Source organism: Camelus ferus, chromosome 16 (assembly GCF_009834535.1).
Source record: "Camelus ferus isolate YT-003-E chromosome 16, BCGSAC_Cfer_1.0, whole genome shotgun sequence".
NCBI classification, from domain to species: Eukaryota; Metazoa; Chordata; class Mammalia; order Artiodactyla; family Camelidae; genus Camelus; species Camelus ferus.
This window is the reverse complement of record NC_045711.1, coordinates 17,346,925-17,368,147: the sequence shown is the minus strand read 5'-3', so window position 1 is coordinate 17,368,147 and position 21,223 is coordinate 17,346,925. Positions and strand designations below refer to the sequence as shown.

Genomic DNA, 21,223 nt, shown 5'->3' with positions numbered 1-21,223 from the left:
AGTCCTGGAAAAAAGTCGAAGGCGGGAGACTCTTGGATAGACGAAACAGAAATAATCACCTGTGCTGTGTGAAACGTGCCTGGATTACAGGGAAAATGTAAACACGAACTGAGCACTAGGTATCAGGGAATTACTGATCAGTTTTTGAGGTATGTAATGGTACTGTGGTTGTTTTTACGAGATGCACCCGTTAGTGTTTAGGGGTGAAATGTCGTATCTGCAAGTTTCTTTCCAATTGTTCAGTAAAAAATATCGCAAAATGTTAATGTTTTACTCTAGGTGGTGGATATATAGTTTTATTATTCTTTAACTTTTCTGTATATTTGAATATTTTCATAACAAAAAGCTGTTAAAAACTTGAAAATGTGGGTCGGATACTGTGAAAGTGGGGAAAACACGGAGGTCTGGGGTTCTCTACTGTCATTGTTGTTATTTTATAAGGACATCAGGTGCCTCAGGGCTTCAGTGGAAGACCTCATGAATGCATATTTACATAAAACACACAAAGGCAGGAAACTCAGGTTAACGCAAAGAAAGGCGCTGTGGACTGGAACACGCCACACGTTCGTTCCAGGAGAAAACGTGTTGTGTAAGGTAAGAGGTGGTATTACAAAAATTGCATCTTAAATACAGTGGTTGTTTTTTTAACACGATACTATGGCATAAGCGTAATGTGAGTACTGTGCAACCTGGAGGAAGTCTGCACTTCATGAAAGGTGACTCCACGACAGCAAGGTTAACTATCATGAGGACAAGGGGAAAGCAACTTCTTGAAGAAAACACTCAACAAGAAAGCCTTGAAGATGCCAGCAGCCCAGGTCCTTGCCCCACCCCCCCAGCTCCCCAGGTCTTACTGACGTCCAGATGAAGCTGCATGGTCAGTACGTGTGCAAATTGATATTCACGCCACCGGGATTTCTATCAGCTTTTCCTCATCTAGCTCAGGAAAACTTCCTGTGCGAGGCTGTCCCGTGATTTCTTTAGGAATATCCCCAATGTTAAGATTTGGCGATTCTGAGCCTTCATTTTTAAGTAGCTCCTACTACCAACAAATGACCAGTATTTGTTAAGTATTTCTTTGCATGTGTGCACAAAAAGTATTTTCAATTTTACCAATTTCACTCCGTATCAGTTACTTCTACCTTTTTACTCAAGTCTAACTTGACTACTTATTTATTCATTAATTCAGCCAACATACACCAGCCACCTACCTACCACGTGCAAGGCACTGAATAAAGAAACAAAGCAGGATGAAACGTCAGCTCTCAGAATACGGTCTTAAATTCTGAGAGTGGAGCGCTGTGGACATTAAATACAGTAGTATTCTCGCCTGTTCCTATGTGCATTTCTACCAGTTGTCCTTGTATGCTGTTTGGGACCCCGTGAGCTCAGACCCTGTTCAATAATTACTGCATCAGTGACGGTTTCCACACCAGCGCTTTTTCCAATGAAGCTTTCCCCCCATCATGTGAAGAGTGATCCCCGTTTTACTTACGTGTATGAGGAGGACCTATTTCAATCTTTCCTTTGAAACCAGTCATTTCAGTTCTAGTTTCTTCTTAAGAAACGACAGGCTGAATTTGCTTTTTCGGTCAAGTCACTCGTATTTTCTTAGGTAAGCCAAGTCCAGTATCATTTCGGTTACAAATGTTACCTATGCATTCTCTTTCCTCACCCTTAAGGCCTGAATTCCCCCCCGGACCACTCTGTGCACTGAACTCAAACCTACTGTCCACGACTTATTTTTTCCCATTACTTCCTTGTCTTAAGATACGGGGCTGTGCTTGGTGGCCCACTTTAGCAGGTTCGGTCCGTGACACACTGGTTAAGATCATGCCCTTAACTTTGTTATCTTTCGTTACTTTAGAAAACCTTCTGTGGCTTAGATCGGCCGTGATTTTCAGCACTCTAGGCCCTGGGAGGATCCAAGTAGGAAGTTTGGGCCATGAGCACAGCAGCACTCAAGAAATGTGCTTCAGTGGAAGCAGTGGACTTTAGAGTGAAACAGTCCAGGGGGAACCTTCAGTTATGAATTTAGGAGTCAGGTGGTGGGGGGAGGAAAGGAACTGTGTTATTCCTTCCTTCCAGATGACAGCTGTCAAAACCTAGTGAAACTAAGACTAATGTGCTTTAAAGATAAAGTCTGGGTGTTTAATTTTTGCCTGTTTGATTAAATTTGTACACGTCTAAGGGTCATATACACGACATTAGTTTCTCTATCCTAACGTCATCTTTCATCGAGCCTCCTTTAATATTTCAGTATTTAAAGGAAAGTGTAATTAAACAGTGGTCACATAGAAATCTTTAAGATATTTTCAACTTTTTCTTTTTTTTTTTTGCAAACCTACTGGCTCCACGTGGCAGTCATGGCCTCATTGGAAAAGAGAAGCAAAGGCGGGGAGGGGACCCTTTACGTACTTAAGGCTTCAAGGCTGGGAAGAACCAAAGCCTGAAAGGAGCCTTTTCTTTTCTGTTACTCCCGGATTACTGTCTAGGGTGAAACCTCTACTGGGTGGAAGCTTTCCCAAGTTACACTCACAAGGCCTCATTAAGACGTACCTGAAATACAGAGAGTCGACGAGTTACGGGCTTTTGAGGACCCTTACTTCCCTAGGGTTTCTTTCTGGAGTGAATTAAACTGGTATCAAATAAAGGTTAAGCAATGAATGTTTTCTTCTTAAATTTCACATTAAATTTAAATAGGTTACATCCACGTTACGAATTCTGATGCTTCTGCTGAGTGATAACTAACCTATATTGCACTTCTTTTGAATAATGTTTTTAACACATAGGACACAAAATAAAATCCAAGTGCTTAAGTTTTCAAACTTAGATGAAGTCTCCCGTATCCATTAGTTTCGGTGTTTGGCACCTGTATGAACCCGCTGGTGCTGAATGAGGTTTGTGCTCTGGGTGAAGGTTTTACCACATATGCGGCATCCGTAGGGCTTCTCTCCTGTGTGAATCCTCTGGTGTTGAATAAGGCATGTTCTCTGGCTAAAATCTTTATCACATTCGTTACACTTATAGGGCCTTTCTCCCGTGTGAGTTCTCTGATGCTGGTTAAGCGACGAGGAGTAAATAAAGGCTTTGCCACATTCGTTACACTTATAGGGCTTCTCTCCAGTATGAATCCTTTGATGCTGAGTAAGGTTTGCGCCCTGTCTATATGCCTTCCCACATATATTGCATTTAAAGGGCTTCTCCCCATTATGAATCCTCTGGTGCTGAGTAAGGTGCACACTCTGGCTGAAGGCTTTCCCACACACACTGCACTTATACGGTTTCTCTCCAGTGTGCGTTCTGTGATGCTGGGTGAGGTTTGCACTCTGGCTGAAGGCTTTCCCGCATATGTTACAGACATAGGATTTCTCTCCTGTGTGAGTAGTCTGATGTTGAATGAGAGTGGAGGAATGAGCAAAGGCTTTCCCGCATTCGTTGCATTTGTAACACTTCTCTCCAGAATGAATTCTCTGATGTCGAATGAGGTAAGTACTCTGGCTAAACACTTTCCAGCACTCATTGCATTTATACGGTTTCTTTCCCGTGTGTATTTTTTGATGTTGAAGGAGGTGTGTGCTCTGACTGAAGGTTTTCCCGCACTCGTTGCATATGTAAGGTTTTTCTCCCGTGTGAACTCTCTGGTGATTAATCAGAGACGAGCTGTGGCTGAATGTTTTACCACATTCTAAGCATCTGTACGGCTTCTCTCCGGTGTGCGTCCTCTGGTGGATGGTGAGGTGTGCGCGCTGGCTGAAGTCTTTGCCGCAGTCATCGCACTTGTAGGGCTTCTCGCCGGTGTGGATCCTCTGGTGGATGGTGAGGTGCGCGCGCTGGCTGAAGGCCTTCCCGCACTGGTGGCACTCGTACGGCTTCTCCCCAGTGTGCATCCTCTGGTGGGCGATGAGGGAGGAGACGTGCCTGAACTCCTTCCCGCACTCCTCGCACTCGTGGGACCTCTCTTTGGCGTGGCTGCTTTGGTGCTTGAGGAGGGATGGGTATTTCCTAAACTTTTTCCCGCACACGTTACACTTGTAAGGCTTGTCTCCAGGGTATATTTTTCCGTGCACGATACCGTACGAGACGTGACCGAAGGCTGCCCGGCCCTCGTTGTACATGGAAGTCTTATCATCTGACTGGGTACCAAACTGTATAATCAGGTTGGAGTGCTTTTCAAAGTTACTTCGATATAGATCATATTTGCTCAGACACCCTCCTGCAGGAGCGTCTTCCTGTGAAAAGACTGCCTTCAGACCGAAGTTCCTGCTGCTGGTGGGGATTCTCCTGAAGGCCGCTGGCCTCTCCGACCTGTCATACTCATAGGGCTCTTCCAGCTTGACGGTCTTGGGTCCACCCTTCGTGAGTTTAGAAGTATTTTCCACTGAAGTACAGTCTTGGGCTTTTGATTCCCATTCTGAAATTAAAAAAAATTATGTGTGTATATATATATATATATATATATATATATATATATATATATATATATATATATATATATATATATAAAGTTTGCCTCTATTTGGAGAAAGGGAACTGCCAAAGCAGAAACAAAATAATGAGCACGAATAAAATGCCTAAAAAGACTATGGCTCTGACAACCTCATAACATGGTCCTTGAGGCTTGGGAAAGGAAGACAAAGGGGCAGAAAACAGGACTAGATTTGTAGAAGAGGGGAGGCCCCTCACTATTCAACATGGGCACAGAGTTAACAGAGTAGCTCAGGTCAGGTGACAGAGCCAAGAAGTGAAAACAGACGGCAAGGCTGTGGGACGGCTTGAGGTGGCTTTTATCACACAATCATGCACAATCGTATAAACTGTAATTCACACGACGGGTTCACAGAGCAGGCAGGCTGCCCCCACTCCTCCTTCCAACCTACTCTGCACAACCCTGTGTAATACCCTGAAGGCAATTTCATGGAGTGGGTTCCATGCTTAAATACATCTAGTAACTCCTACAGCCTAAAGCAATGCTTCTCAAGAGAGCAGTCCCCAGACCAATGGTGTGAGCACTGCTGTCACTTGTGAGTATGTCAGGTGACTGGGCCCCTCCCATACTGAGTCAGAAACTTTGGGGGTGGGGCTGAGTCCTCCAGGAGGTTTGGGATCAGTGACTTAAAGAATAAAAGTTGAAGAAAAGAAAAAGTTCAAAATACCTCCACTGGGTATTCAGTCCTCAAATAATCTAGTCTCTTCTATTCTACTCTGCCTTCTACCACACCTCTCATTCAGCTAAAGTTCAAAGTTATCCACGTAACTTAAAACTACATCCTCATGATCGTCTAAATTGCCACTAATTCCAGACTCTGGGCCTTCTCCTATGACACGTTCTCCACGTATTAAAAAAATACTCATGGGGAGGAGGGTACAGCTCAGTGGTGGAGCGCATGCTTAGCATGCACGAGGTCCTGGGTTCAATCCCCAGCACCGCCATTAAAAAGTAATAGTAACAATAATAAATAAATAAACATAATTACCTCCCCTCCAAAAAAAGAGAGGTACTTATGGCCCAGCTCACTTTTCTCCTCCTTAGAATCCTAAACTGCAGACTAGGCTGAATCATACAAAATCGCCCTTGTTTTGTAGGCCTATATGGCTGAGTATCAGCAGTTTTATGTGGTTCAACCTAATATAATATTGGGCCCACGGCAGAACTTGGCCTTATGTTATTATTTCACAACTTTGTGTGTTTCTTCTATTTCCAACCCAGATGCAAACTCTGGAAATGGCTTCTGCTTCCGCACTACTTGCAGGTCTGGGTACGTACGCAGGTGAGGGGAGGGAGCCGTTCTTTCCTTACGCTTCCGTGAACTGCCTGAATTTACGAACTACTTTCATTACTTTGATTCAAACAGAAAAATCAGACACTAGAAAATGCCTAGGAGGAGGAACGTTAAATGAGAAAAAGCAGTACCGTTAACTAGTGTGAAAACTCATTAGAACTAGACTATGTTATGAAAATGCAACGAGATTACAAGTTTTAAAAGATATTTTCTGGTTTTCGATAAATTGGCTGTATTTCTTTGTTATTTAGTACTAGAAATGTTGTTATATTACTTTTTCTATAGGAAAAAAATTTTAAAACAACTCTCTCAAACCAGGATTTATTACTCCTCCCACAAAAAAAAAAAAAAGAGAATGCTAATGGACTGTGTGGGTGGGCGTGTACATACACAAAAATGATGAGACAATACCAGAAGCTGAGCTTAACTTTCACATAATCAGAATCAGTCTGCGACAGAGGGGGATGGCTCAGTGGCACAGTGCCTGCCTAGCATGCACAAGGTCCTGGGTTCAATCCCCAGCACCTCCATTAAAAAATAAGTGAATAAACCTAATTACCTCCCCCTCCCAAAAAGCAAACAAGAATCAGTCTATGACAGACCCATCCATATACTTGAGAAGGAAGTACTGAAGTTATAATTAACAAGTCTTAAGTAGCAAGTCTGAATGATACCACGAAGACATTGCTACCGTAAGCTTACATTTCTAAACCAAATCAGTTTATTGGTAATTCATGAACTGAGATGATTAAGCAGGGCTTAAATTTGTGTACATAATTAAGCAGAAAGGAGTGATTAGAAGAGTTAAGTATCTAACAGTGGTATGATATTTCTAACAGAAGAGATCAGTGCTGATCAGGTGGCCAAGGGATGCTGGTGGGGGGGGGGTAGGTCTGGTTTGGGCTGAACCTGAAAGAATGGCTGGGTCCCTATGACGGACAGGACCATATCAAGTTCTGACACAGGAACGGACACCAGAGACCAACAATACTGCTCTGTCTGCGAGACATGGGCTTCCGTCCCCCGAAGTATGACTGATGAGACGCCCCACCCAAAGGTTCAACTCATCGCAAGTCTCTAAGCTGGTAAGAACGTAACATCCTCAGAGGCCACAAATCAGGCAAAAGCATGAAGACCGGACGTTGGCAGAGCAGAAGGTGGCTGAGAGCCTCCTCCCTCCTGCCGATGACCCTCAGCTTCCACTTGAGGCTGCAGGGGGCCCAGGAGGGGAGGCCGGCAGCAGTCCGCACACTGTTCAACCCCACATAAGGACAGGCTAGAGAACAAACCAAACCCCCCAAACCTCACCTCTGTGGGAGAAGAGGAACTTGCTTTTCTCAGTTCTGCTGCTCTTTGGTGGGAGCAGAGTCTCCCCCCAAAATACATAAACTGCCCTGCTTTTGGGGTTACAGCCTTAATTTAACCTGAGTCATCTAAAAACTCAAGTGGTCCCAGGCGGGCAGCACCTCCGGGAAGACGGTCCTGACCCCAGCGCAGGCTTGTTTCCACCATGCCATGTGTCTGCCTGGGGTTCAGAGTGTGCTGAGCTTAGTGTGCTGTGGGTATATTTCGCATCACTCTGCCAACTAAAGCAAACAGACCATAAGTTATAAGAAGAATTATCTTTTCCAGCAGTATGACCCTTAAAATACCTATGACCAGATAAAGCTAACTTTTTAAAAAAGTGAAGCAATTCACTCTAAGGTAGCATATTACATGGTCATTATTGTTTAATTTACTGTTAATCCTGTATTCCAGCATCAGTGTTGGTAGATATACTAGAAGTCAGTGCCTTAAATTGAAAAAAAAAAAAAAAGGGAATAAAAAAGCAAAAATAAAAGAATATATTTATGATTTATCTCTGCAGAGAGAAACACAGGAAGGACAAACCAGAAACAAAGGAACATGGTTACCTACAGGGAGTGGCTGGGGACAGGGCAGAGTGTAGACCTTTCTATACAGTTTTGACTTCTGAACCATGTTAATGTTTTTACATACTCAAAAACCTAAAATTAAATAATCAAGAAATAAAAAAATACTGAAACTGAACACAGGTGGAATCAAACAAACTTAACTGTCTATCAAACTGCTAAGATAACCAGAAGGGAAGGATTCAAGCAACTTCTGCACCCAGTATCCTGTGTGCCTTTAGTGGAATATATTCTAAGGAGATGAAGAAATTCTGAACTTTGCCTAAGCAGTTTATTTGAGTGATAGTGCTATAATTCTGAGACCATTTTTGTGTGTATTATGTGAGAGCAAATGAGTAAATATACTGATGTTGGGAACCAGGTGACTCACTGCGTGAGAAAGGAAATAAAAGACGGATATGGGAAGGGACAAGACAGGCTCTTGCGGTGCTGGGCCTGAACGAGAGCTGTCAGTATGAACTCGTGACTAAAGACGCCCACAGACACACACACACGTCACAGCTCTATCTACTGAACAGATGTCGGAGCCACGGTACCCAGAGCAGTGAGTGCCCTGTCTGCCCAGAGCCTGGTTTCTCATTGCTGATCCCCATTAATGAACCACTGTTCCCTAGAGAAATTCCAGCTCTAAGCTAGGTAAGAGGTGAGCCTAAGACCATGCTCTGCCAGAAAGCAAGGAAATGCTACAAGACTAGAGGGACGTCTCAGAAGGACACAGGACTTGCTTTGAAAGGCTCCCCCTGCCCAAATTTGCGACACTTGAGCATCAAAAAAACACCCCCCCACACCTGGAATTAAAGCACTAATAACACATTGAATTTTAAAGAATTCCATGAGACCACAGTGATACATACACATAAAAACGGGGGCAGAGGAGGAACAGCTACTCTTTACATATTAATCACTTAGAAGAAATGGTGGAATTGAAATCACCGTTTGCAACTGGCAACGTAATAAAGCCAGGATCCTCAATGGACCTCACATGAAAGGTCATCGGGGAACAGAACAGTCACGTGGCCCTCAGGTGTCAACCCACAGATTACAACACAGGTGCAGGAACTGGGTGGACGGGGCACACAGCTGGGGGACTTGTCTGCATAAATCTGGCTTTATACAGTCTTATAATTTTTGATCTTGCGATCAAAAGATATTATCTTGTTAAATAATTAGAAAATTTAAAAAAAAGGAATGAGTTAGGAGAGTGGAGGCAGGGGGCTACAGGGTTTTGTCAGCAAACAGAATCAAGGAAACGCAAAAACAAGTTAAGACGGTTTGAAATTTAGGATTTTAGGGGACATTCACATATACTTAAAAATGGAACGAACACAGTGAAAGCCCCCAACAAAGTTCCAAGGGATGGAACCCTGGGGTCGAGGAGAAGCAGAAAAGGTGTAAAAATGACGTCTGGAAAATCTCTTCCTGAAGACGGTCTCTGTGAGGAAGCAATGCCAAGCAGCTCAGTGTTCTCAACAGGCTCAGGCGTCTTTGTGCAAAGTGACCTGGCCACATTTAAAACCTGCTTCACCACACGGAGGCTAATACAGGCTCTTAACCACAAAGAATCCCACCTGCTGGCTGTTCTCTCACCTGGACTGGGGCCTTCTAAAATTTCTTTTATCACCATCCATGGTTCTTCCAATATGGGAATCACAGTTGGTCTGTACACCGTAAGTCCTGTTCAGGAGGAAGAGAATGAGTTTCGTCCTGGAGCTAAACAGTTGTTCAAATTTTATTACCTGACTTCTCATCCATGAGGATGCACGGACCTCTACGTGAAAAGAATGGCTCACGGACATGAGCTAGTGGATTAGGTCGCTGTCCTTTTCAGAGCTGGGACAAAAATTCCCTGCCACCCTGGAGGATATGTGCATAGAGACCATGGGATGGGGGGGCGGGCAGGGAACGGGCAAGGCACAGAGTTGGGGGTGGCCCTGGGAGGCTGGTTGTCGTATTTTCTGATGACCTTCCACTTAGAAACCTTCCGTTTGGGAAAAGAGATTAGAACTTGGCCATTTCTGTGCCTGGACGGGAGATGCATGCTCACCTCTGTGCCAGCCCATTTTTAACAGCTGAGGAAAGAAATACTCTGCTGGGTTTGCTTGGGGGGGTGGCGCGGACGATGCTCACCCAGAGAAACCATGTTCCAGTAGTTCTGCAACGTGACAGTCTTGTACAGCTCCTTCTGCACAGGGCGCATGAGCTCCCAGTCCTCCGGGGTGATGTCCACAGCCACGTCTGTGAATGTCATAGATTCCTGTAACAGCAAACGTAACTTCACTTGGTTCGAGAACTAGCAGGAAGGGGACAGGGATGGCACAGGGGCATGTGTAGTAAGGACCACAGAGCCTTGAGCTTGGGAAGGCCCCTAAAGGCTACCTAGTCAACACCTTCCCCCAACATATGGATGAGCAGATCTGAATGGGACGTCCTAAAATGAAGTAGAATTTATCATTTCTAGTGTATGCATGGGTGGCTCCATCTTAAACAATAAACAGATTTAAACACAGATGACAGAGAGCTGAATGGCTCTGCTTTTCAAGTGCTGCCTGACGAATTAATTACATGTGTTATAATTTGAAATTTCAAGATATCCTGTGCGCCCTGTGGTGGAATGCAGAGCCCCTCCTTCCCTCCTGAAACGAAACTGGTACCAATACCCACACTCAACTGCTGTCCTAGGTACATCTCAGTCTGGCAAAGGGTGCATCACTCTACTCTTCTTCCCTTTGTTAAAAAACATCCCTTGATTATTCTCACGTTTTTCAAATTAAAAAAATTTTTTTTAATTAAAAAAATGATATTGGAATTTTGAAATCACATTCAAGTTTATAATTTAGGGAGAACTGACAGATTTACAATATTCAAGGCTTCTTTCATGTCCTATGGAATGATACAGGACTGCAAAATTTATACTATGTTTAGTTTTAGTTATTTTAAGCTTGGGGGCTAATACTGAGAGCGGAATCTTCTATTTCATTTTCCCATTGATGCGATTTTTATGTCTGTGTAAGAAAGTGAATACTTTTTGTATGTCATTTTCCATTGCAGTCACTTCACTCAAACTTTCTATTATTGTTCCTAACAGTTTTTCCCTTTTCTCAGGTTTTCTGGGTAAACATTCATATCTATAAATAATAATTTTACTCTGGTTACCAATTTCAGACCATGTCTGTTTTTTACAGTAAACTTTTAAGATGGCCTGAGTTGCTCTTCCTTAAAATAACACAGACTCATAATCAACAGTAACACCACTAGTACATGGCCTTGAATTACCTGTTATCAAAGAAAAATGATGCTGCAACTAGTGTTTAATCTCACTGTGACCTTCCTGATCACCTCCTGAAATCCAGGCTCGCAGGTCTCACAATATTTAATCCTCACCCACCTAAGAGGAGTTGAGGGGTGAGTGGCTCAGGCTGCGAGCGGTTAAGTCTTGCCCCAAATCACAGGCTCAACGGCAGAACCAGTAACCAAACCTAGATGCACCTGGCTGTGGAGCGCAATCCCTCAGCCCCTCTGTGCTACTGCTGCTCACAGCCGCAAAGTGAGGAAAGGGACATCAGGGGAAGCAACGGACCCCGTTTCTCACGCAGGGCCTCCACCCACCTGAACAGGCCAACATGACTTACGGGGGAAAACGGAGGCTTGGGTGCCTATTAGGACTTCTGGGGCCACAGAAGTTAAAGGGCCAGGTTAGAAAATGTCCTCACACACGAAGACGGAATTTTCAAGCCACAGAAGAAACTGACACTCACTTTGGTCGCCAAATTGTTCAGCCACCCTCCTGGTCTTCCTTTGGGGTCCTCCTCTGGGATCTCTTGCCAAAGGGTAGAGTTCTGTGGAGCCGCTAGGGAAGAGAAAGTGTTCACAATGGAGGTTAGCCCTGTTTGAAGAGCCGAGGAAACTCTTCACCAGTCGATGCCTACATTTTCTTAAAGTGAGGAGTCAGAAGAAAACCAGAAACAGCATCCCCACTTCAAGGAACCAGAGGGAAGGGGCAATGGCTTATCCTAAGACATCGGCACGGGCTTCAAAAGCAAGCCTGCTCTGGGACTCTGAAGAATATGTACCAAATTCACAACGTTCTTCTAAATCTTCACACAACATAAATTCTGGGAGCTGTCTCTTAGTAGAAAAAAAAATTTCTCTGGACACTTTTCTACCTATTTGGAAGTATGTTACCATAAAATCCAAGTCAAAAAGCAAACAACGTATCAGCAGAATGGTTCAAACCTCTGTAGAGAAACTTCCTGAGGGCTCACCTAGAGGGAACTTGGTTGTGTCTGGGCCCAGTTTTGTGACACATGTGGCTGGGTTTAGAGAATGTGTGTTTGTTTGTAAGCACACAGTAGGAGAAAGCCATGGGGGGGGGGAGGTGCTCAGGTGAAGCCTGTTCTCACCCACTCACTGACCTCCATCCTCTAACCCCTTCAAAGGGCTGCTCTCTGACATGATGGCTCTCTCCTCTGACCACCCAGGATTCCTCCCCTCTCTGCTTGACAAGTCTTACCTTCTTCTTCCTCTAGAATCTGAGTCAAGTCCTCCACCAGAGTCACCACTTCCTCGCCGCTCCTCGGGTACTGGGACTTCACCCAAGTCCTGAGCTCCCCGGGCAGGATGGTCAGGAATTGCTCCAGAACCAGCAGCTCCAGGATTTGCTCCTTGGAGTGAATCTCGGGTCTCAGCCACTTAAGGCAGAGCTCTCGGAGCTGATTCAGTGCCTTTCGAGGACCAGCCAGGTCTGGGTACGGAAAATTCCTAAAATTCTGCCGACAGGTCTCAGTGTCACGCAAGAGCCTTGAAGCGAGGGTTTCCTTATCCACACCACGGGGTCCGCTCTGAGCCCTGTCTGGCTTCCACATGAAAAGAACTTGGGCGCGTGAAGAACTGGTCATCCTCTTACTCGGGGTGAACATTGCTACAGGCAGGAGGGTCAATCTGGCAATAGCCTTTATTTCTCTGGGAGTGAGCCAAGTGCGTGAAGTTGCATGCTAGAGTCACAAAGACACTTTTCAAGGGTTGCTGCTGCTAGAGGCAGAACAGAGTCAAGGCAGGGTTGGCAGCAGCCTAACTTACAAATTCTGGGCCCAGAACTTCCCAGGATGGTGAATAGACCCTGAAACACAAGAACAGACCGCAAGGTCGAGAATTTCTGGCGCTCTCTGCCATACACACACACAAACAGAAGCAGACAACCCAGAGTGTACAGATAAACACAGACTTCACAGTGGTCTCCTTCCCTGATATCCTCCAACTTGTAAGACAAATGCAACCTGCCGGGGCACGGGTTGGGACAGCCATAAGAGGTGGGGGTAGAAGCAAAGACTTGAACCCTGGGCAAAATGTCAGATAAAACTTCTAACTTGTTGAAACAGAAATTAAACATTCGTTTACACAAAATATTTTAGTCAACAGATTTTACAGAAGCTTTAATGACTGAACTGGTTCTCAGAGACAACAGAGCAAATCTGTTACTTAGAACAAACTGGGAGGAGAATTTCTTCTTAAAGTGCTCAAGGTTTCCAAGGGAAACGGTCAAGAAATGAGGGCGAGCCGCTGATGCTCTTTGGACATTAACGCCAGCCTGTCCCAGGTCTCCACTCCCTGAGAGCTCGGGCTGTAAACAGGCAGAAGAGACCGGTGTGGGGTGAAGTCTCTGAAGATCTTCTGCAGGACACAATTCCTCATGAATACATTTGAAAACAGGATTCTCAAAGAAAACCTCTTTTGCAGGCCTGATCTGGAGGAGAACCGACACCACTGGTCCAAGGGCTCCGGCTCCGATCCCTCCTCCACCCCGTCGAGTCCTCTGAAGCCGGCTGCTCCCCAGGCCTGCAGGGCGGACGCGCCCCCTGCCTCCCCTGGGCCCTAGGCGGGTCTCCCTAACTCCGCAGCCGCAGGGCCGCGGGCCGCTGCGCCGGGACGGCCCCGCAGCGTCCACCCCGCAGGCCGCCCGCGACATCCTCACCTGCAGCCGGACCTACGGACGCGCAGCCGAGCGGCCCGAGAGGCCCCGGGCAACAATGGCGGCGGGCGCGGGGCCTGCGTGGCGGGCTCGGTCCCGCGCTGCCGCGGGGTCTCGGCCCCGCCACGTCCCGCCCCGGAGAGCACGGCGCCTCGGCCGGAGCCGGCTGTCCAGCCTGGTCCTGGGAAGCCCGGCCCGGAACCCACCGCGCCCCGGCTCCGCCGCGACCTCGCCTCGGCGCCACTGCGCATGTGCAAAGGGAGAACGCTGCGCGCCCGCGCAGCCAATCGGAAGCCGCGCGCGGCCCTCCCCGCCCCAGCCGCGGACCGCGGACCCGTCTCCATGGCAACCTCCTCCACCCATCACGGGGATCTGCTTGCCAGCCGGCTGCGTTCTGAGGGAACCATAAAGTTTCCCTGGGCAGAAGCACGATTCGGGGGGAGGTCGGGGAGCTACAGCATCTGGGAGAGGGGGAGCCGGATAAGGGGCGGAGATGGAGCCCCGCGCTAATCAACCAGAGAAAACGCGGTGCCGGAGTTCCTAGAGGAAGGATGGGCAGGGAAGCTGTGGGTCTTAAGGCAGAAAGATCCAAAGTGCTGGTTCGGGCTTTACTGCTCATAGCCATTCACTGCTCAAGGTTTTGAGTCCCTCCTCAGGAATCTGATCCTGACTCTCTCAGATTGGAAAAAAGAACAACACCCAACATCATGTTGTTTGTAAGACACCCAAAACACGCATAAAGTGCATGAAAATAAAAGGATAAAAATTATTCCAGGTGTTCCCATTAGCTAATGCTGTCTTGGCAAATTGCCCCCAAACTTAGTGATGTTAAAGGATAAGCATTTTGCTACTATGCTCATGGATTCAGCGGGAAAGGAATTTGGAAGGGGAACCGTGGACATGGCTCTCCTCTGCTCCATTGTGCCTGGAGGCTCAGTTGAGATGATTAGATGGCAGGGAGGGCCCACTTCCAAGATGTCTTCTTTACTCATATGTCTCCTGGGTGGGCTGAGATGGCTTAAGGATGAGTGCCTCATGTGGCCTTTTCAGCATGAAGGGCTAAGCTGGCAGCTGAGAGGTGGCTCCCCGCTCTAAGAGCAGGAGTCCTATGAACTAGAGAAGCTCCGTGGCTGACTATGACACAGCCTCAGACGTCACATAGCGTCACTCCCGTCATACTCTTGGTGAAAACCGTCACTAGTCTGTGCAGAATCAAGTGGAGGCAGATGTAGACCCCTCCTCAGGATGAGTGGAGTCTCAGAGTCTTAATATTACACCCTAGGCAAGTTTGAACAACAAGAAAGTTGGGTAGCGTGATGGTCTTTGATATGTCAACCCCATCCCCTTCTATTCAATCAAACCCTAATCTAGGTCGTTTGTAAAGTTGTTTTGTAGGTGTGGTTAAAGTCCATAAACTCAGCTGAATTAATCAAAGGAGGTTATCTTAGATAAATTGGAGGGTCTGAATGAATCAGGTGAAAGGCCTTAAAAACAGAACTGAGGCTCTGACACAGCCTCCAGCCCACCCTTCCTGACAGACTTCCCTACAGATTTGGACCTTGCCTAGTCAACATCCACAATCGAGTAAGCCAATTCCTTCCAGGAAAATTATCCTACAATCTACATTTCCCTCCCGTCCTCATCATTAGACCAGTAATGAGGGTCAAGTCACCACAAAACCCAACAAAGGAAATGCTGGGCTTGATAAGGGAGGAAGGGGACTATTCAGTTGCTGTGGGCCCTGGCCAGTCTGTATCGGTAGGAACCAGGGGTACAGGGGTCTGAATCCCCAGAATGTTGGAGCAGGGAGTGCAGAACATACAGCTGAGTCCTGGAGAATTTATTGAAAAGGTGCATGCTCCTGTGATAAGGATTCAAATACTCTGGCGAGGATGCCAGGAGATGCTAACACACTGCTAGACGGGCTTTTGGAGGCCTGGAGTAATAGATGGCTCCACCCTGAACAGAGATGCCAGAATTGCTTGGAAAGCAGTGAAAAAAAGGTGTTAAGAGACTCAGAGAAGTGAGCAATCCAGGACAGGCAGAGGATGTAAGGCTGGAAAATGTACCAGCTCTGTTTCATTGGGAGGCCAGAAGACCCGCTGCTGGGATACAGAATGTGCTGGTGGGAGGGGCACAGCATCCCTGGGAAGCACAGTGGGGGCTGTCCTCCGCAGGCTGAGGCTGCCTGTAGGGGCTTGTTACAGAACTGAGCTCATTTAACCTCGGAAACAAGGACCACATAACGGAGCAGTAAGGTCAAAGTGGAAGGGGTGTGGGAGACCGGAGGGAGCTCTTTACCTTCGGAGAGCGATGGAGACAGTGGAACAAGGCGCCTCGACAGGCACGACACGGGCAGGGCTCGGTCTGTACCATCAAAGGAAGTAAAAGCTGGATGATGGAGAAGTTGAGGTTAACATTTTCTGACCAAGAAAAAGAGGAAAAACACAAAGTAATCAAAATAGCATACAAAGTGAAGACATTGCTATAGATTCTACGCAAATAAAAGATGTTATAAGAGAGTGCTGTGGACAATGTACGCCCACAAGTTTAGATAATTTAGATGAACCGGAAAATTCAATTCCAGTGATTCAGCAGGCAGCCGTCTTCTGAGCACTGTTCGCCGATGGCCACAAGAGGGCGCGCGAACCCACCCTTTATGACGGCCCACCGCCACCCTGGAGCGCATGCGTACTTCGCCCGCGGAGGGGGCGCCGCGTCCACGTGGGAGAAAAAGCTTAGTGTCCGCTTCTCGGCAGAAGGTTCCACTTTCTAGACTGTGCCTGTGTGTCTCATTCTTTACTTTCTCATGTAATATTTTATCAGGACTTATTTTACACCAATAGCCGTTAATTGAGGCGTTAGAACGTCGGCCTCATAACGTGAGGGAGTATTCTATAAAATTCAGAGAAAGGAGACACAGACAGCAGTGAAGGAACGGACAGAATGTCGGTTCCTTCGATCCCAGTCCGAGCTGGAAGTGTAGGGGGAAACAAGCGCCCCCCGAGACGTGCTTTCATTAAATTTTTAATGTTTCATTTTACCTATAATGCTAAACTATTTGAAAACAGATTGAAAAATGGCATAGTAGGGGTGTTAAAAAATCTCATTAAATTTTAAGTTTACTTTATTCAAAAGAAGACTTACAAATTTACTGCCTGGCTTTACTGGACGGAAACTCATCAATAATACTTTAATAATATACTTCTTACCTCATCTTGTTTTCACTTGAAATAACTGACATGTTTGGCAATTTCTCACGACCCAGTAACAACCTTAAATAATTTTTCACTAATTTCAGTTTTTCTCTAGAAGGACTCCGTTGTGACTGCAATGGGCTATTTATCCCCAAAGACTAATTAAGAAACTTTCTTTATTTTTATGGGTAGACAGCCCACATGGTAAAACATCTGTGTTAGATTTTTCAAATAAAGGAAAACGAACGCTTTAAACAGTTTATTGCAAGATGGGAGGCACGCTTACTTAAGTTCCTTCATAAAGAGCAACCCTGAGCCCAGCAAGTATTTTTTTTTTTTTTTTGGCGGAGGTGGTGGGGGCACTCTCCACAATTCCTGGGGGACAGCCCAAAGAGCCAGTCTGGTCTCTGGTCACCACTGTGAGACAATTTCACTGGTAGTAAATCCTTTGGGTTGTTTCCCACAGAACAATCATGCCCCATTGGACCAAGGAGAAATTTTTGTGGATTTTGCCACAGGAAAGAAAGTGGTAGTGTTCTTCACAAAGACTCTCAGCCTGCTGCGGGTGCTGGGGGTCTTTCTGGATTTAGTTTGTTAATCCAGCATTTCTACCATAGCCTTGTCGTTTAAAGAGTTATTTCCAGTCCATAGAGACAGAATGGACCTGAATAAAAATTACAAAACCAAGCCCTTTATTAGATACTTAACAAGTTAGCCTTAAAAATTTGAAAACATCTTGAAAAAATGTCACAATCCCATACCTGTGTTTAAAGTGGGAAGTCTCCCTGCCAGTCTCAATGATCTTCTGCAACATGGCTCTGAGCTATGGGAGAAAAATACATCCACACCTGTCCTTCCTGGCTGACTTTACATAAAAGGAAAGACAAAATTGTATCCAGTGGTCACAATGTTTCTTCTCAAGAGAAGTGATCACAAGAAGACAACACATCAAAGAATATATGATCAGAGATTCCAAGGGCCATTATAACTGCCTCTGGGAGTGAAGAATTCTGCAAACTTCGGGCAGATAGAATGTTACTTGTTGTCAGAATGAGTGTCGTTTATCTTTGCCTGTGAGTTCCGACTGCTTTCATCAGCTAAATCACAGTACTGAACACAGTTCTAAATATTCTGCCTATGTTGCCACTACCCTAGCAGCTAAACCCTAATGGGTAAGAAAGACTCTTATAAAACCAAGAAAAATGAAACAAAACAGTGGCAGAATTACTACTGTATGTTAATTTTATTGAAATGTTATTCATAGGTATAAATGATTATTCATAGGTATTATATTGCTGAATAATATTGGCCAAGCATTTAACTAAAGTTGCTGTTTCAAAGTTTGCTAAATGATTTGTCAGTTATACCTCAATGAAGCTAGGGGGGAAAACAAAAAAAATTAAATTGAAAACCTTTGTTAAGGGGGAGGGTATATAGCTCAGTGGTAGAGTGCATGCTTATCATGCCTGAGGTCCTGGGTTCCATCCTCAGTATCTCGTTAAAAAATAAATAAACCTAATCACTGCCTCAAAAACAAATAAAAACAAACAAAAAAGAATATTTTTAATAACCTAGTTAAATGTACCATCAATATGTTCTGTATTAAAGTATAACAAAATCATACATTTCAAATAATCCTCTGGCAATGGATGAACATCAAAGTGTTTTCCCACAAAGGACTTGCCCCCGGAGTACCCCCATGTGTCCTGAACATGAACCCCATAGATGAGGTGAAGACTTGAATGACCTCTCAGCCTGTGTAAGGCTGGTGTCAGCCTCCCTTGCGTGGGACTCCTGAAGTGCCTCTTCCCATCCTAGCAGTTCTGCTGGATAAAGAAGGCTGCAGGTGGTGAGGGGTGGGAAGCCTGGGTCAGCAGTCAGCGACACTCCATCTAACCAGCCATCTGGGATGCTTCAGCAGTCTTGGGCCTGTGGAGTGCCGCTGTCTACACCAGGCGGAGGCTCTGATTGGGGTGCCACCAGCAGTAGTTAGCTGGACAAGGTCCCTCTGCGAAACTCCCGGGCTCCCAGGACAGGACCTTCATCCAGACCCCTGAGGACCGGTTCAGGCTTCCTGGGACACCCTCTCAGACTCCTTTTTCTTGACCAGGACTTGGTCTCCCTTCTGGTCCTACACTGATACCTTCCACTGCATGTGAGGCTCCTGGGCTGTTGCAGGCCTGCTGCGAGCCTGGGGGAGGGCAGAGGGCAAGTGAGGCGAAGGCTGGGTCATGGCCACGAGCCTCCATCTGGCTGTTCATTCTGGTGTCCCATCGGCCTTTCTTTTCTGAACCAGTCACTGTGCCTTCTTCGTGCCCCCAAGATCACTGCCATCCAGATTCTGCAAAATTCCAGGGCATCCTTGTCATCTACACCCTCAAGAACGCCTGCCTGGACTTGGAGACAAGGGGTGCAAATGTCCACGCAGCTGGGAGTCACCCAGACTAGATGGGGAGGTGTATTTAGTGCACAGAATGTGCATGTGAGGAAATTAGGGATTTTCTCGAGGCCTCTGGATAAGATTGTGTCCCTAGGAAGTGGGAGGAGCTCCCTTGGGGAAAGCCCCCAACTCACAACTCACAGGAAAGGTTTGAGCTGACAGTGAAGACGTCCGGGGCGCGTGGCTTCCCACCTCTTTCTGGGAAGTGGACTGGGACTTCCTCTCTTGCTCACCTGTGAGTCTCTGACCAAGCCATTGGCCCTCTCTGGGCCTCCTCAGGGGAGATCGGACCTCCTGAGGAGGTTCACAGGCCTGGTAGTCGGTGGTCGGAAGGGCTGAGGCAGCAGAGCATCGCTGCGGATTCTTGGGCCCACGTGGCCCAGGTCTGGAGCGCGCACAGGCCGAGTGGAGATGGAGGCTGCTGAAGGCGGAGGTTCCGCTTCCTTCAAGGGCGGAAAGAACCGAGGTGCTTCAGCACCGAGGTCTGGACAGCGCCCCCCCCAACCCGCCCCCGGTGCGGGCGGGAGGCGCCCGAAAAGGAGGTGTCCCCATCCCCTCTCCCAGAGCTTGGGTCTGGAGGCGAGGGGGAGGGAGCCGGCCCTGGTGTGCTGACCCGACAGGGACAGACCGCAGACAGTTGGAGACGGTGGACAAGCATGACCCCGGTAGAGCTATCCCAGAGCAGCATGCCAGGCCCGACCCTTGGGCAACCCCACTCCTGTGCAGGTAAGAGCGCAGCCTCATCTCCACTCCAATCCTGCCCTTCCACTGCTTAAGTGCGACACAATGTTAAAACTGGAATTTCTGCTAAGAATCGAAGACAGTAGACATCAGAAATGCTAGTGAGTTGTGAGGCAGGCCACCATGCAGAATTGGAAAAAAAAAACAAACCTCAAAACAAAACCCCCCCAAAAACCGTAGTGGCCGAGAAACTGCCAGAGGACTGCTAAGTCCCTCACCTATATCAAAGTGATCCTAGGAGCGACTGAAGACATTTCTAAACTTTTGGAAAGAGCTTCACAGAGGAATGACGGTGAGGAGGTTACTTGTTCCATTGTTCAAACCTAGTGAGAGAGGTTTTAAGAGGCCAGGTGGACAGCTTGATATGTTTTCCCTGGGGTATGGGGACTCAGTGGCCAATGTATGTATTTGCTCAAAAAAACTAAGGAGCAAGAGAGGCCTGACTAGCTGCTCATGGTCAAGTTGAAAGAGGCGTTTGCACACTTTTTAATGCACAAATTTGGGGGCAACAGACGCATGAATTCTTCCCATGGTCTGGACATGATCTGCATGCATGAGAGGTGGGGGAGGTCCTCTCAGGCACTATCCGTCAGAGGGGCTGATAGTGCCTGAGAGGAGGGCTGATAACATCTCCCAGAAGACAGTCCTAGATGTTACTCCAGGAGAGGGCAACCAGCTGAAGTAAGAATATTTTCCCCAGGGCTAAGTGAAATTCAGGAGAGGGGTCCTCAGCATTGAGGGAGTCTCTCAAAATTCCATTAAAATTCCAGAGAGTAGGATGCCTGCTGATGACACTACTGACCATGGAGACTTTCCCTGCACCCTTGTTTATCTTCCGTCTGTGGGTGCAGACCCAGAAGTGCAAGGCCAGTCAATTCATGTTCAGAGATTTGACTATTACATAGGATGGCTGTCATAGTCACAGCCTGGGGGAGCATTTCTTATCTCAAAGTGACCAGAAAAGTAATGGAATTGCCCCTCACCCTATTCCCTCCCCTTCACTCCCTCATCCATGAAAAGGAGAACTAGAAACTGAATATTCCTTTTAAAGAGATAATAGGAAACAAAGTCACTTTATGATCTCAGCTCAACTGTTGTACATATTCAGAACTTTCCAATCCAGATTCCTTGGAGACAAAATGTAGCTGGCTCTGCATCTGTCAGGA

The 21,223-nt window shown here is 46.5% G+C and overlaps 1 protein-coding gene across 1 annotated transcript; it reads right to left on the bottom strand.

The window, feature by feature from the left end:
* Nucleotides 1-280: 280 nt before the first annotated feature.
* On the bottom strand, nucleotides 281-13,923 carry ZNF287 (zinc finger protein 287). Its single transcript, XM_032498869.1, has 6 exons — nucleotides 13,683-13,923; nucleotides 12,225-12,830; nucleotides 11,470-11,561; nucleotides 9,842-9,968; nucleotides 9,302-9,388; nucleotides 281-4,414 (listed from the first exon to the last, which is right to left on the bottom strand). Exons 2-6 carry the CDS (start codon nucleotides 12,628-12,630, stop codon nucleotides 2,853-2,855), a joined length of 2,274 nt encoding a protein of 757 aa, XP_032354760.1. The 5' UTR covers nucleotides 12,631-12,830; nucleotides 13,683-13,923; the 3' UTR covers nucleotides 281-2,852.
* Between the last annotated feature and the right edge of the window lie 7,300 nt (nucleotides 13,924-21,223).

Bases quoted from the DNA above. Each gene is read 5' to 3' on its own strand.
- ZNF287 (XM_032498869.1), bottom strand. From the start codon at position 12,630: ATGTTCACCCCGAGTAAGAGGATGACCAGTTCTTCACGCGCCCAAGTT. The intron at 11,562-12,224 runs GTAAGACTTGTC...TCTCTTCCCTAG, and splicing joins GATTCTAGAGGAAGAAGAAG to CGGCTCCACAGAACTCTACC. The intron at 4,415-9,301 runs GTGAGAGAACAG...TTTTAATTTCAG, and splicing joins TTTAGAAGGCCCCAGTCCAG to AATGGGAATCAAAAGCCCAA.